Genomic DNA, 15,674 nt, shown 5'->3' with positions numbered 1-15,674 from the left:
TTCGTAGGTGCCGACACCCACCTCATGGCACCTGGGGCATTCAACTCGCCCATAGGCGGCTCCTTTATACCAACTTCATTGTTCCGAGGCGATTCGAATATCCCTCCTCCACCGCTTCGGTGATGTTTTCTAAAGAACTCTTTCTTTGTCGTGTTTCTTTGTATAATGGCTTTTCGAGTTATGCTGCACGTTTACGCTTTCTAATTTAGGCCAAGACGTTGACACTTACTTAATACTCCGCCACTCAAGGTTGCGTCGCTGTCGAGATATACCTTGCAACCTCAACCTCGAACCTCTTTCCCACGATTTGACGCCGAGACTACATCCGATTTACGAACTCGAAACCTTCGACCGAGTCCTTGTACTATAAATCGCTCCGGGGGAGTAAGCCATCATGGCTTCTCTAGGCCATTCGCGGGCAAGCAGCGTGGCCACAACAGGATCGCACTCTCTGGGAAACTCAGGCGCATTCAGTCATGGCTCGATACCGGGTGCCCATAGAGGGGGCGACTCTCCCTCGAAGGCTTCATTTCCGCATATCGACGATGTTATTGCTCCTCCTCGAAACCTGGACCCTAATACGTCGGCCCGGAAGCTTCTCGAGACGGCCGAGACGGCCTTTCGGCAAGCCGAAATGTCTCGAGATTTTCGCAGATTGGCCATCGCTCTGAACGAATATATACGAGCCTCTATCATCTCAATACAAACCCTCCCTAAGCACCCAGACTATCATGATCTTCGGGCCAGCCATACGGACTTTAGACGGGCCCATGCGAACCTGCTCGCCAAGATTAGCCAGCAGGATCCCATCTATGCTAAAATCAAGCAAGATATTATCGCAGACAACAAACGATCAGGTGTACAGCCACGAACAGTCCGGTCGAGTTTGTCGCAGGGGGGGAGTCGGCCCCAGACCCCGTCAGGGTTGGCAACAGATGGGACCATGTCGCCGTCAAAACCTCGCTTTAACGGGGCTGTTACCAATGGTTCTCCCGCTCGATCAAAACCAGCAATTCAGCCAAAGCCTCAATCCCTGCATGGGAACGCTATTAAACCAGGAGTACCAAAGGAAACCAGACCAGTAAACCAAGATCTTGCTGCCAGATTCGCCAACCTCAGAGGTCCGCAAGCGTCACCTGGGCAAGACCCCCGTATCAAGACACACCAAATAACACTTCCAAAACCAATGGGCCCTCGAGAAATGCCTCCTCCTCGGCCGCCCAAGGTTGGCATCGACACAAGTGTGCCGACTCTACCAAAGATGCCCGACGCAATATACAGCCCTGCTCGTGGAAGCATCTCAGGAGAAGTAACGAGACCGCCCTCAAGTACACCACGTAGCTTGTATCGTACAGCGTCGACAGCTTCAGGCCCTGGGACACCTAACGCCTCATCACAGTCACAACCTGACTATTTCGCCCCGACGCAAAGTTATTCCAACAATTCCATCCCTCCCGCCCCTCCGAGCAATCTGACCAGCTCTATTAAGATTCCCGATGGGCATACCATCTCCCCGGAAGAGTTGTACCAGGCCATGAAAGCCAAAGGCAGTATTCTGATAATAGATGTTCGAATGCGTGATGATTTCAACGATGGCCACATCATGTCGTCGTCAACAATATGCATTGAGCCCAGCATCTTACTCAGAGACAACCCTTCCGCAGACGATATCTCTGAAAGTTTGATCTTGTCACCCAACCAGGAGCAGTCTCTTTTTGAGCAGCGTAATATCTACGATCTAGTAGTTTTCTACGACCAAGAATCTCAAGATATTCCTCAACAACCACGAAATCAGGAAGATATGGCGATCATCTCTCTTCACCACGCCCTGGTCCATTTCAACTATATGAAAGAACTCCAAAACACGCCAAAGTTGCTTAAAGGAGGTCTGGATGCATGGATTGACCTGATGGGACAGGCGTCACTAGGGTCAACCACTTCAGCTGTGAGTAGATCAGGGCAACTTGACCGAAATCGAAACCGGCAATCAGGTATCGAGCGGGTGAGGTCCAAATATATCGTCAAACCTCTCAAACCGGACGAAGTCAAGGTCTGGCAAGAAACGCTCAAGCATGATGATGATATGCAAACTGCATCGTCGCCAAATTTTACTCGCACTACCGAAGACTTTCTGAGAAGGTTCCCACCAGTGTCCGTAGAACAGGAGTCGATGGTTTCTCCGGAGGAAAAGCCGCAAAACCGAGCAGTTTACGGGCTATCCCACAAGGTAGATCTATATACGGACCTGCCTTCGCCGCCTACAAGACCAGCGCCCGCTCTTCCGCGTCGTAGCTACAGTGGCCTCACTGAGGGGCGTGATGAAAATGAGCTTTACGGAAACAACAACACGGTCGTACCAGCACGACCATCACGAGTACCGACCATGAAATCCTTGGAGCACCAGTCGACGGGTGATTCAAACAGATTCTATACAGGGCTTAACAACCCCCATAACTGGTGCTATGCAAATAGCACACTTCAGAGTCTTCTTGCTTCACCCGATTTCGGCAAGATGCTGGCAAATTCGGAATGGGCCGCCAAATACAAGGCACCGAGGAAACAAGACGAAAAGATTGATCACCCCCAACTCATGATTCGCATCATCTCGAACCTGTTCCACTGGATGAACTCAGGCAAGTTCCAGGTTATGAAGGCTCAAACACTCATGGTAAGCTAAGGAATGACAAAAAGCAATAACAAATCTAACTCAGCCACAGGACTACTCGCGGCATCTATGCGAACAAAGTCGGAGCATTGAGCAGTTTGGTGGATCCCAGCAACAAGACGCTCAGGAGTTTATGAGTTTCATCCTGACACACCTTCACGATGAGACCAACATACGTCGAGACAGACAGGGCAATATTCTGCAGCCGGACACTTCTCGCCAAACACTACTGAAAGCCGCTATGCAGTTCTGGAACAATCACCTCGAATACAACCAATCTATCGTTGACCGCTTCTGGCGTGGCCTTGAATTATCAACTGTCGAGTGCCTCGAATGCAGCACACGTACCTATATGTATACCACCTTCGACCTCATCACCGTTACGGTGGGTATGGGCCGTGGTATGACTCTTGAGCAGGCTTTTGACGAGTACGCCTCAAGCAGTCCCATTGACGACTTTGCTTGCGCCCGTTGCTGCCGCCCTACTCAGGCTCAGCAGAGTCTCTCATTTGCTCGCTTTCCTACCCTACTCTGCGTCGCGTTTCGCCGCTTCAACTATCAACCGGCTACAAGGGATACGCGCAAATCTACTGCGCCTATCACATGGGACTTCAACGACACTGACTTCACCCGCTACTTCCTCCCTCGTGGTGCTCGCGAGTCTTCATCCGGCACCGATCCCATGGACCCAGCCTTTACAGGACCCTTCCGCTACGAGGCTTACGCAGTCATTATTCATACCGGCAGTCAAATTAATAACGGGCATTACTTAGCATATGTGCGCGACTATACATCTCACGACCCGTATGCTTGGTACTGCTGTAACGATACCCGTGTGACAAAGGTTCGCATCGGAAGTGGAGATCGCGATGATGTTCAGGAAGAAGTTTTCAAGTCTGGTCGAGATAAAGTCCCATATTTGGTCTTCTTCCGCCGCAAGGGCATGCGTTGAGCCCACCACATCTCGATATGTGGCTACTAATAGCGCTCGTCTTACCTATATAGGTATTTCATCGATTACCCTCTTTCTCCGTCTGTTTTCACAACGTGTTCTTGAAACGGTCAAAAGACATCAGGGTACGAATTCAATCATGTTTTCGTCTCATGTTTTTCCCACTTTGCGTAGGTAAACTGTTGCTTATGCCCCGTGAGCGCCCTAATCTTGGGGCTCTCAACTACCCATCTAAGCACACACGCCTTTTAACGGCCGTCTTTTGCTTTCTAGCGCAATTTTTTTCATTTCTTGGCCATAGCGCTCTGCTAGGTTAGGTGGAAAGTTCTCGGTCGCCTTTCAGCACACGTGTATTGTATCTAGCAAGCTGGTATCGCAGGGCATTGTACGGAGTGGGTGGCGTGAATCTTTCGGTATATTTGCTTGGGACGTCATACATTGCAACCAACCATGACTGGGTGCACGGGGAATCTCTTTGTTGGGGGCAGCTTTTATATATTAATCGATATACCAACAACGCTTGTTTTATTTCAACTGACTGTTGTAATCATACTGAACTCGGGATTGTCGCGAACCTAAAGATACCTATTTGTGAAATTCCATCGACACACTAGACTAGATACTAAGAAAATCGATTCATTAGATAAGTGCCGCCGTGGCGTTCCAGTCATCATGGCTGTGCCCCTTTAACCAGTCGATAGGAGTTGACAACTTCATATTATGCAGAATTGAAATATTATCAGCTCATATCAAAATCAGCTTTGAGATACGTAGTAGAGCAGGGTATTGGGGATAAGCACAATATGGCCTGGAGCCTAGTTCCAGTGTCGTTACAAAATATCCCTTCGAGATATCTTGGAGCCAACGCCACGACAATACATTAGACACTAAAAACAAAATCAAGCTAAAAGTCGATACACTCTCTCGTCCCTCTTTCGATCCTGGTATTCATCGTCTCAACTTCAAAACATGATGTTCCACAATTTCGTTGCATATCCGATTCTGTCTTTATTTACGAGCGCTCAAGCGTGGCAGCAATGTCCTTCTTGAAGTGCTCGGTAATCTTTCGTCGGTTGAGCTTCTGAGTGGCAGTGAGAAGTCCCTATAATGCGTTAGTAACGTGTTTATGAGCGACCAGAAAGCAGAGGGGCGTCCTTACGTTGTCAGAGGTCCATTCCTCGTCTGTAATCAAGACACCAGTAACAGTCTCCATACTGCTCAAACCAGCACGCTTTGCAGCACCCTGAAGATCCTTGAGAACAAAGCTCACCATCTTGGGGTCAGTGTGGAGGGTGTGGAGGTTGTGCTCTTCAACGCCCAGCTCCTTAGCCTTCTCTTGCACAACCTTTTCGTTGGGCATGATAACAGCAATGGGTCGTGAGTGCTCGGGATCAGCGTGAACCATGACGTTGCCTACCGATTGTACACCACGATACACGGACTCGAGTTTCTCAAGAGCGATGTACTCGCCACCTTGCATCTTGACAAGATTCTTGACACGGTCAAAGACTCGGAGATGACCTTGCTCATTGAACTCTCCAATATCACCGGTCTTGAACCAACCATCAGGAGTGAGAGCCTTCTCCGTCTCCTCAGGGTTGTTCCAGTACTTGGTCATAACAGGCAAACCCCTGATCCAGATCTCACCTTGAGGGACCTTGGCCTCAGTGGAGTAGCCCAGGTCAGGGAGCGCAACGAGTTTGACATCGCATGCACAAGGGGTAGGACCAATGGCATCGGGAGAGAACTCAAGCGGGCAGCCCAGTGAGCCGTTGGCACATGTCTCAGTGAGACCATAACCGGCCAACATGGGGGCAACGACAAGCGAGATGAAATTCTTTGTGCCGTCAGAAATACCACTGGCGCCATTCATAGTGAAGCGCATGCGACCACCCGTCAATTCGCGGACCTTGCCAAACACAAGGCTATCGAACAAGCCGGCCAATGGTAGCTTATTCTTAGAAGCAAACGCCTTCCAGTTATAGGCGCCCCAGAACAGGTTCTTGAGAAGTGGGCTAGCAGCCTCCAACTTGGAGGTGATACCCTTCCTGACAGTTTCCCAGATCTGAGGAACACCAACCATGACGGTGGGCTTGAACTCGCGCATATCACCAGCACAGTTCTTCATCGAGGCATCGGACAGTGTTCGAGGGTTACCGTATCCGAGCGTTCCACCGATGTACATGACCAGATTTTCGAGGGCCATTTCGAAGATATGGGCGAGGGGGAGGTAGGCAAGAATGCACTCCTTGTCGCTTACGCATTCTTCAACACACGTGTACAAGCTGGTAACTGATGGGGCATGGATTAGTTAAACGAGTGCACCAAAGTAGGAAGTCAACATACTGCCAGCGACGAGACCCTCATGGGTGATGCAGGCACCCTTGGGCAGACCCGTTGAACCAGAAGTGTACATGATACAGTAAAGGTCTTCTGGCTTGGCCGGGTTGGGCTCGACGGGGTTCTCTTCACCCAGCTTTCGGAGTTCCTCCAAGGTGACCACCTTCAGGTCAGGGTGGTCTGCCTTGAACTTTTCGAGCTCGCCTTCCTTGGAAAAGATGGTTGAGTCGTTAACGATAACAACCTTGACTGACGACTTCTTGATGGGTTCTGAAGCGGTCTTGAGAAGCTGCGAATCGACGTACATGGCGGAGCAGTTGGTTTCCACAAGAGAGTGCTCGACGCCACTGGGACCGAGTGTATCATATGCGGTGACGATCGAGATGGACTGAGAGGCAGCAGCGTGAGAGGTGGAAATCCAGCCGATGCTAAAGGTCAAAGTCAGAGATAATCACAGCAGGCAATCTGATCTAAACATACCTGGTAGTGCCGAAAACGTGAAGCTTGTCCTCGCTGGTCAAGCCGATTTTCCTTAGACCGGAACCAATCTGTAGAACGCGCTCGAGATACTGCTTGTAGGTTAGGTATTCGTAGCCAGTCAACTCAAAGTATGACCACTCCTTCTCGACTTCCTGAATCTCGCCATCGACGTTCTTCTTGATCTTTTTCTTTTCGTTATGCATCTCGACCAACTTGCGAGCACCAACAGCGTGGTGGTTTGGGTAGAGTCGAGCACTACGCTCGACAATCTGGAAGACAGTCCTGGCATCGGGGGCAGGATAGTTGACGAGACCGTCCTTGGCCTTGGGATGACGTCGAGGAATGGTTTCGCCAGGAATCTTCTCGTAGCCAGGAGCTTCGATGGTGAAAGGAGCCTTGTGCACTTGGTGCAGAGGCATGATGCCCGACTTCCAGTCCGCCATGTTGATTGCGCGGGAGTATACGTAGGAGTGTTTATGTGTATGTGTATGAGGAAGCTGGTGATGAGCACCGTGCAGATGGGAGTGAAGATGAGGATGCAGGTGAGGGTGAAGCAAAAGAACTTCACAGAATGGTCTGCGATGACGACAGTGGGGGACGAGGTTGTCGCGAAGTGAAAGGAGAAAAAGGGAAGAAGGATGAAGGGGGAGGCCGGTGCAATTAATGCGTGGAAGGGACGGGAAGTAAAGCCACGGACACGACGTAGGAGACAGAGAAAGCGCGGCGCAGGCGTGGGCGTGGAGAATGTCAACTGGCATAGAAGCAACTGCGAGAGAGCACCTCAACCAAACCTAAGCTAGGTAGGTTGGAGCTACTGCCCACTGCCCGCAGGAAAGGCACGGCACGGCACACCAAAGCAGTACCGCAAAAGCCCGGGCCAACTGGGAGGTGGAGTAAGGTCCGGACGCCAACATGTTGCGCAAAGTACTCCGAGGTACCTACCTTAGTACCTTAGTACTACCTATATACCACAGGGATATACAGAGTACCTCTACACTTGACAAAAGTTGAAGTACTGATCTTCACATCTAGTCATTTAATAGATAATTGCTAAAGAGTGATAATTCTCCCTAGTCGATAGCTACTTTAGTATAGTCCCTACCCTTGCAGCCTGTATCTTCCGAATCAAGTTGGATAGCTCAGACGAATGAGCTTCCTACTTCTTACGAGGTGCAGCGATGAGAAGTCAAAACTTATCAACATCATTTATAGACATATCTAGACTATCACCAGAGCTTAAGCTTCTCTTCAAAGACCAGCCAAATGGATAAAAACGCTCTTATTTATAATGTCTAGATAAGGAGTTGATATACAGCAATAATTGGACCAACTGCAAGCTCCACATGAACATAATTCAGTTGTCTATACAGAGTAGCGACGATCTTGGATTGGCAGATTGGGCTCTTCAGTAAACCCAGGGATAGCGTATGATCCTTGAGAAAATCTTTCAAGTCAATTGCAATTCATGTGAAAATGGGATTCAAGTTTCGTACCATAAACTTATCGTTTTGCTAGGAGAGTTTCATAGCAATTTCCCTGTGCAACCGGGGGGGGAAAGGTACACTCAGGTACGACAAACGATTAAAAGGCCACCTAATCCTTTTTAAGATTAGTTTGGGGCATCTCTCGACGTAGCTACAAGGAAGCGCTCAGGCGCCAAGCCCACTGGGGAAGCAGTGAGTCGGTTGCTCATTGCGTCACAAATGGAGCCTCCAAATTTGCTTGGACTGCCCGGTAGGTTTGCGACCTACCACGTACATTCAACCAAGGCGAGACAGAACAACACAAGAATCTCAACAAGGCAGCATGTGGTCGTCATCATGAGCAATGAGGTAAAGCAGAAGCCAATACATTCGGTAGCTTCGGCTGGTGCATTGATTGCTCAACGTCACTAGCAGAAAACCAGATCTACCCACTAGGTATTGCAACCATACAAGCGAGACTGGGTTAGGGTATCCCAGGAGGGTCTGCTCGGTCTTAGGTTGTTGTATCACCGGATCTCAAAACCCTCGCTGAGGCTTGGCCGTTAAGGCTGGTTGGTGTGTGTGCCTTCAAGCCCCTCGTCTTCATTTCTCAAAGGAAGACCGTCCGCACCCATAGGTTCGGATGTGAGTCTAGGTACTAGGTACTCAGTACATCAACTTGATGCAAGTCAGTAGTTGTCAGCACCTTATTAGCTACCGACGTGCAGCTACGTCGGGGTCTCTACACTTGTTGATGAGGACTACAGCAAAACCATCAAGGTCTGGATCAATAAAACATGAATTACATACCTACCTATCTTAGTGGGCACCGTGCATCTGCTTTTCTGCCAGGATCCATGGCTACCCAGCTACCCTATTGTGCCTTGACTCTCTTAACGCCACACTTAATTACTCTAGACTCCAAAAGTATCTGAGCGCCTACCTGGGCTTAGGATAAGTTCCAAGTTGATAGTTAGGAAACGAACAGCTCCTAGCCGATGCAGTAAATTTGTCCAGGGTCCATTGATGTGGGTGTATGTACAACGACTACTGTCTAATCAACGAAGAAAATAACATTATCCAACGTGCTCCCTTGACGCGAAATACTTAGGTAAGTAATACTACCAGTCGCCGTTATCAACATATCTCCAACTTCGGTACTCTAGATAATCTGTTGAGCGCCTTGTTACCAACCACCTCACTTGAACTTGATTGTAGACAGCTTCAATAAATTCTATTGATACCAAATTCATCAAGACACATATCATCGGATCCACCACCAAAACCTCCGGATGCCATCCCCCGCCATGGCTCCCCCGGACTCTTCAAGGAAGGTTGTGGTTGTGGGTGGGTGCTTGTCAGATTGGATCCGATGCCAGTCTACCAGTCAATCAGCTGTGTTGCGTTACTCTGACATGGCCAGCCGAGGTGATGCAGGCTATAAGACGTCCAGGTGGCATGTGTTAATGACAGGATGGAAATCCGCATGCCCTCGTCCTTCTCGGCCAAACAGCAATCTGAACCAATCTTGTTGGTCTGTATCCCTCAGGTCTTGACTTTATTCAAACATAGCCACTCTAGGTCTTTCTTGGCGTGTAATTTTGTGTGCATATGGACGCCACCATTAGAAAAGCCAAGCATTTATTAGGTTACCCCATATTTAAGCTTGCTCACAGCCAAGACTGGGCGGTGGTCAGGTGTTGCTGGTGAGGACAGGAGGGGCAGACCAGACGACGTACTCTTTTGTGACAAGAAGGTTGCTGAATTAGTAGTCCATGTATGTTACTTGAAACCCCTGCCTGTCTTGAGTCAATAATCGTCTATAGCAACTTTTGAGTGCAACTTCACAATGCCTGCTAGGATGGTTGAATGACACACTTAGTACTTCTGTTGATTGACGAGACCAAAGGACCTCCAAAGTTGACGAAACAAAGTAGAAACTAAGACGATACTAACCACCCAAAGCGATTCATGACCCTGCCTTCGAAGTGTCATAGCAAACAAGCGCTATGTGGCGGGAGTCATGATACAAACGGAGAGTCTGATCATGAGGCTTTGTCCATAATCTTGATTCTTCCGTGAGACAATTTAGCTATAGTGAGCCTCGTTTCAATAATGGAAAGCCTCTTTGAGCTAAGGAGGGAGACCTTGATGTAACTTGAGGGTGAAACTATCCGTTCATGAGAGAGATTTTGATCAAGATGGACGAGATCCACTCAATTCGTTCTGCCAATCCTGCCCTTGGGTCTGTCATCTATCAAGGTATGCGATAGATTGTGGTCAAGAAATATTGCATTTGTTCTTCATTGCTTTCTGCTTCTTGGACCCTGTTTTTAGCGTCTTTGCAGATCTGTCACCAAACCTTTGTGATGATTCAGGGGTATTACTACCTAAGGTTGTGACTACTGCCGCCACAACCTTCCAATAGGGACTGGCTTGTCTCATGCAATTGAGCCCGTTTATCGCAGGCAATCTATCTTGCATCAATATGCATTGCATTGTCACCGCAATGTAAACATTGTAGGCATTGATTACAAATGTGCTTAATTGCAATGCAGTGCAGAAAATACTTAGTACCTAATTAAAGAATGTCGTAAAGAAAAAGCCACTCGCCTACTTTATCAATACTTTAGGTACGGATACTCAGTAGTATTTCGCCTACAAGACACGCGTACCTAGAGGCGGGTCAATTGAACAGCTCGAGGCCATTCATTGGTCGCCGTAATGTTGGAATGGCAGCTCAGGGGCAGAATGACCCAAAATTACATCGGAAATGGGGCTTCCGCTTCACTTGACGAAGAACTAAAAGCTAAAACTCGAGCGTCTCGCCTCGTGTTTCTGTTTCTTGTGTCTGTTGGAGACTGGAATCTGGAGTTCAATTCCTTCTTCAACACCTCATATCTGACATATAAACCCCAAAAAACTGCCACACAGATCATCTCATTATGGTGGTCCGCAGAAGCACTGAGCGCTCCAACGACTGGCTCAAGCCCGTCGACGATGATGAAGATGACGGCTTTCTCGGCTTGGCAGAGGATGGAGATGCTGAATCAAAGGGAATCCTCGAAGAGGGGAACAGATCGACGCTTAACTTGACGACTTCTGAGCTTCCCGTGTATATGACAATTCACCGGTAAACTTGCCCCAACCCCTGCGAAACCACAGGAGCCTGTTCAGTCTCCATGGTGAGCCATTGGATAAATCCACCTCGGAAGCTGTCCTCTCTGGTATGAGATATCAGTGTGCTAACTCTTCTTGAGTGTAGAGTCCGGCGTTTAGTCCTTGCGAGTATCGGTAAGTCTTATCCCTTAGACTATCATGAATATTGTAGTTAACAACGCACCAAGATGACCCTTACACCATGGAACACTTTAGAGATCCAAAGATGAACGCTCTTGTTGTAAGACCGTTGGTTGAAAGACTTTATAACCCAGATGACATCTCGGTTGGTGAGTTCAGCAGACAAAATCTCCCATCCAAATTTCCCAAGACTTACCGCCCTTTAGTCTACTGTCTATTGGCAAATCGTGTCTCTTTCCTAAGAGACCAATCAGCAGAAGTTCATCAAAGCGTTAACCAAGCTCGTGCAATCCTGTGCGAGCTACTTGCTAGTCGAGTCCTCCGTCGTTTCCATGAGGATAACCCAGGACCTCAGGGTCTTTTGCTGCTATCCCACATCCTCGTCGAGGGGTTTGATCCATTCCAGGGGGCACCTAGTCACATGGAGCGCCCAGCTAACCGCCCGCAATGGCCCGGAGCTTCTCAAGATAGCCCTGGATCTGAAAGAAAGCTTACGGCATTGGAGTTAGCAATCGTCTCAGAAAGCAAGTTCTTCATCAGCTCCGCGGCCTGTCAGAGAGCTGTCGACGCTGTCCATAATGGACAGATTATCTATACGCCACTGTCGTTTATGGATTTCCTTCCAGATTACTACAAACGACGGCCTATCTCACTTTACGATCCTCGAACCGCACCCCTGCTCAATCACCACCGTCTCATCGTCCCTCGCAACCGAAATCTGATTGAACTTGTCCATTTTGTCATTCTTCTAGTCTTGTATGTCATGACCATGGTCTCTCGTCACTCTGAAGTCAACATGTGGGAGTTTGCCTTTTGTATCTACACCTTCGGCTGGCTCCTTGAGAAGATGGCCGCCATTATCGAGCACGGCTGGGCAGTCCACGCCCAAAACCTATGGGCCTTTTTGGATATTACATTCGGTTCCATCTTTGGCGCCTACTTTATTCTTCGCATCTACGATTTCCTGCTCGATCAGCTTCACTCCGGCTACGGATTACCGATATTGTGTATTGCAGCGCCCGTCATGTTGACTCGAGTTGCTTTCAATCTGCTACCCAACAACTTGGTCTTCATCTCAGTTCATGCCATGATGAAGGACTTTACCATGTTGACGTTTCTCGCTACTTGGTGTTTTACTGGCTTTCTGCTTGCTTTGCAGTGGCTTGTTAGTGCTAGCAACGATGGCGATGAAGAGTTTAGTTGGTATGTCGTGGGCAAGTGGATGCTTTGGATCTGGTTCGGTCTTGATGGTGAAGGAATCGAAGAGTCAGTCCGTTTCCACATCATCATCGGTCCTGCACTCATGATTGCCTTTGCATTCCTCGGCAACACACTTTTCCTGACTATCCTTATCGCCATGCTTACAAACACTTTCTCCAAAATTGTGGCAGACGAAACCGCTGAGATTCAGTTTCGACGCGCTGTTTTGACATTTGAAGGTGTCAAGAGCGACTCGATCTTTGCCTACCCTCCCCCTTTCAATATCCTGGCTCTCATGACGCTTCTACCCCTGAAGCTTGTCACCTCAGCCCGGATCTTCCATATTGTGAATGTGGCTCTGATTCGAATTCTTAACATGCCTACTCTTCTTCTAATCAGCTTTGTGGAGCGCCGTCGTCTTTGGATGCAGTCGAGACGTGCTGCCGGCAAGCGATCCAAGTGGCAATTCACCTCCTTGTCACCTCACAACGATGTCCAGGCTGTCTTCAAGTCTGTCCCACCAACCGAAATCTCCGACATTATCGATCAGCTCGACCCCCTGGGAGAAGTCCCCATTCTCGAGGACGATCTGATGCCGACAATGGCAGCCGATAACCCGCAGTCCAAGCTGAGGCGAGTCAGAATGTTGCAGCGGGAGGGACACCGACGAACAGGCGGAAACGACGAAACATGGAGCAGCGCAAGTAGCGTTCAGGATGAGTAATTCGATATTGATAATTAGAACTATGAAGCATTGTAACGGCGAAATGGGTATGGTGGTTTTGAGTTATGACATATTTGTGTGGTTGATGGTTTTTTCTAGAAGAGTAGGAGTTATATAAATAGAATGGGACGAAAGCAAGATATTGATTTATTTAACCTCTACACTTCTTGTGACAGAAGCACAAAATCGAATATGATATGCAGTACATCCTTCATGGTATTGAGAGCTTGGGTGGGTCTGCGCTGAGATGGCCCCGCGGTCATGGGCCTTGACGGGAGCTAATGTACGACCCAAACTTTACAGCAACAACATCACCAAAACTTGACCGGGTCCAACAAACAAAGAAAATAGAGGAAATCAAGGTCAATTACCCGAATCGCGGTATGCCTTAAAAGCTTCTAGAGCGCTCGAAAACGAAACACCCAGCGAACACCCACAATTCGAGCCATCATGACCACAGGCGGCGAGAGCCAACCGCTGTCCCTGCGACCGCCTCCCGTCGCCGATCGCAAACCTCGAAATATTGCCGAATTTATTGCTCGTGTCAACGCGCAACCGGGCGGATTTCGAGCTCTGTCAGAAGCTAAACTCAGGGAGGAAATTGCCCAAGAAAATGCGACAAATGGAGACTCCCAAGAGAAAGACGTGGATATGGACGAAGCCGATGAAGACGACGACGAAGAGGATCAGGATGCGACCAGAGATCTCCAAGAAGTGCGCATGGAGATGTTTAAGAATCTCGAGTATGGGAAGCTCTTGTTGTCCAGGAGAATCGGACAATTGATTTCAAGTTGAAGCTCAGACTGACATCTTTCAGCATCGCAGGAAATACAGCCCTCCTGACCCTCGACTTCCTCTCCCTCCTCATTTCGAAGCAGAACCCTACCCAAGCCGGCGTTACCCTCTCCCAAGGCCTACGCGACATGGTGGGAATAGGTACAATAGGTGCCGATAAACTGGACAACTCGCCTATGACCTCAGCCAAGGCACAAGAGCAGGAGAATATAGCACTTGGCTTCACGCTGATGCAAACCAACAAGGTACGCGACGCTGCCGAAGCTGCGAGCTCCGTCCTTCAAAAGCAAGTCACAGCCGAGGGAAAGTACTGGGAGGATATTGTCGCCGTCCAAAAGTCGGGGTGGTCTATAACTAGGGTTCCCTCAGAGAGGCACACACTGGGTGTTCGGTTTGGCTTTTCAGAAGGTATGTTGACCTCCACCATGAATACCAGTCACGGCTTTACTAACGCGCTTGATAGCCGCACCCGAGTACAGAAATAGCCTTGCACCCATGAGGAAAGGTGCCGACGGGACAGTCCAGCTTGACTGCGGTAAACTGGGAGGAGTTTCGGAGAGAGTCGTGGTAACATATGAGAGGGATGGCAAAATTGCTGGTCGCTCTGCTCTACCAGCCGAGACAGTTGTTGATGCCCCCCTCGAAGAGCATGTCCTTGAAGCTCGAAACACCATCTTTTCACAAGAACTTTGGCATGAGCTCACACGAGAAGCCCGTACCCTAGCAGCCTACGATGTCAAGCCAGATGGCTCCCGACTTACCTGCGACATTGATCCAGGGTCCAAGTCGCGAATCATCCTAGAGTTGGTACCACTCGGCACCTATGCTTCATCAGACGATGGCCTTCCAGACAACCATATCGCTGAGGCGATATCACTATCTTTACATATTCTCCTGGGTTATGCCCACAGACAGAACGAACTGCTGAGGACACGCCCTATGCCTCCTCATATCCCACGATCGCGAGGCCAGCAGACACATGCCCTTCTTCGCCCTATTATCGCCCGTCTCATGCATTTTAGAAACGTCAGGATTGTTACCCAGCATGTTGGCGATCTTGTCAAGTCGCTACAACGAGCTGGAATTTCGTCTAGTTTCGTTCTCAGCACCCCCAAAATGTCCCCCTCAGATTCGGACCCCTCAAATCAAGGACCTAATCAACTCGCGGCTTCGCAGTCCATGATCAAGAACATGTTGAACCATATCGAGTTCAACATAAAGCTCACCATCCTCCCCAACATCACATGCACCGTTCGCGGCCGCACATTCCAAGTTCCTGTCACAGCGACTCATTACACCGTCATTCTACCGCCCAACTCGCCACTATCGTCTGTTTGCGCCCCCTACAAAGAGGGATACCCCGACCCCCACGCTTTAGCCGATTATCTCGGCACCGCCGCCACGCATCTACTCGCGGAGCACTGCCTTTCCAACCTTTCGTCCCCATGGACACGGAGTATCCAGGGCAACGCCATCCGTAACCGTAGTAATGAAGAGTTTGAGTTGTCGTTCGCTGTTACAGAGACGTCAAACTTACGTGTGAGAAGCACATCTTTGGTTGACGGTAAGCTGACACGCCAGGAATGGACATGGTCGGATGATGGCGAAAAGGAAAGTGTGCAGGCTATAGTCGATCAAGAGATCCGAAGGATGCCGTCACAAGATGGGATCTGAACTATGGGAGACCAGGGTAGGGTAGAAGGGACTGTGGTTTGGATTTTCACCAGACGTAAGACATTACCATCGAAGTCTTGG

At 49.1% G+C, this 15,674-nt stretch overlaps 4 protein-coding genes across 4 annotated transcripts; 3 read left to right on the top strand and 1 right to left on the bottom strand.

The window, feature by feature from the left end:
- Positions 1 to 394: 394 nt before the first annotated feature.
- Positions 395 to 3,617, top strand: FPOAC1_004661 (uncharacterized protein; the record flags this gene model as incomplete). Its single annotated transcript, XM_044849202.1, has 2 exons — positions 395 to 2,668; positions 2,718 to 3,617. The coding sequence occupies 2 exons, from the start codon at positions 395 to 397 to the stop codon at positions 3,615 to 3,617; spliced, it is 3,174 nt and encodes a 1,057-aa protein (XP_044707912.1).
- A 1,012-nt stretch (positions 3,618 to 4,629) lies between these two features.
- On the bottom strand, positions 4,630 to 6,880 carry FPOAC1_004660 (uncharacterized protein; the record flags this gene model as incomplete). The annotated part of the gene is made up of 4 exons (XM_044849201.1): positions 4,630 to 4,719; positions 4,777 to 5,909; positions 5,964 to 6,385; positions 6,438 to 6,880. 4 exons carry the CDS (start codon positions 6,878 to 6,880, stop codon positions 4,630 to 4,632), a joined length of 2,088 nt encoding a protein of 695 aa, XP_044707911.1.
- A 3,965-nt stretch (positions 6,881 to 10,845) lies between these two features.
- Positions 10,846 to 13,124, top strand: FPOAC1_004659 (uncharacterized protein; the record flags this gene model as incomplete). Its single annotated transcript, XM_044849200.1, has 4 exons — positions 10,846 to 11,033; positions 11,166 to 11,194; positions 11,248 to 11,349; positions 11,407 to 13,124. 4 exons carry the CDS (start codon positions 10,846 to 10,848, stop codon positions 13,122 to 13,124), a joined length of 2,037 nt encoding a protein of 678 aa, XP_044707910.1.
- A 450-nt stretch (positions 13,125 to 13,574) lies between these two features.
- FPOAC1_004658 (uncharacterized protein) lies at positions 13,575 to 15,593 on the top strand (the record flags this gene model as incomplete). The annotated part of the gene is made up of 3 exons (XM_044849199.1): positions 13,575 to 13,867; positions 13,942 to 14,327; positions 14,383 to 15,593. 3 exons carry the CDS (start codon positions 13,575 to 13,577, stop codon positions 15,591 to 15,593), a joined length of 1,890 nt encoding a protein of 629 aa, XP_044707909.1.
- Positions 15,594 to 15,674: the final 81 nt, after the last annotated feature.

This window comes from Fusarium poae, chromosome 2 (assembly GCF_019609905.1).
Source record: "Fusarium poae strain DAOMC 252244 chromosome 2, whole genome shotgun sequence".
In the NCBI taxonomy this organism is placed as follows: domain Eukaryota; kingdom Fungi; phylum Ascomycota; class Sordariomycetes; order Hypocreales; family Nectriaceae; genus Fusarium; species Fusarium poae.
This window is presented reverse-complemented; position numbering and strand designations above follow the sequence as displayed.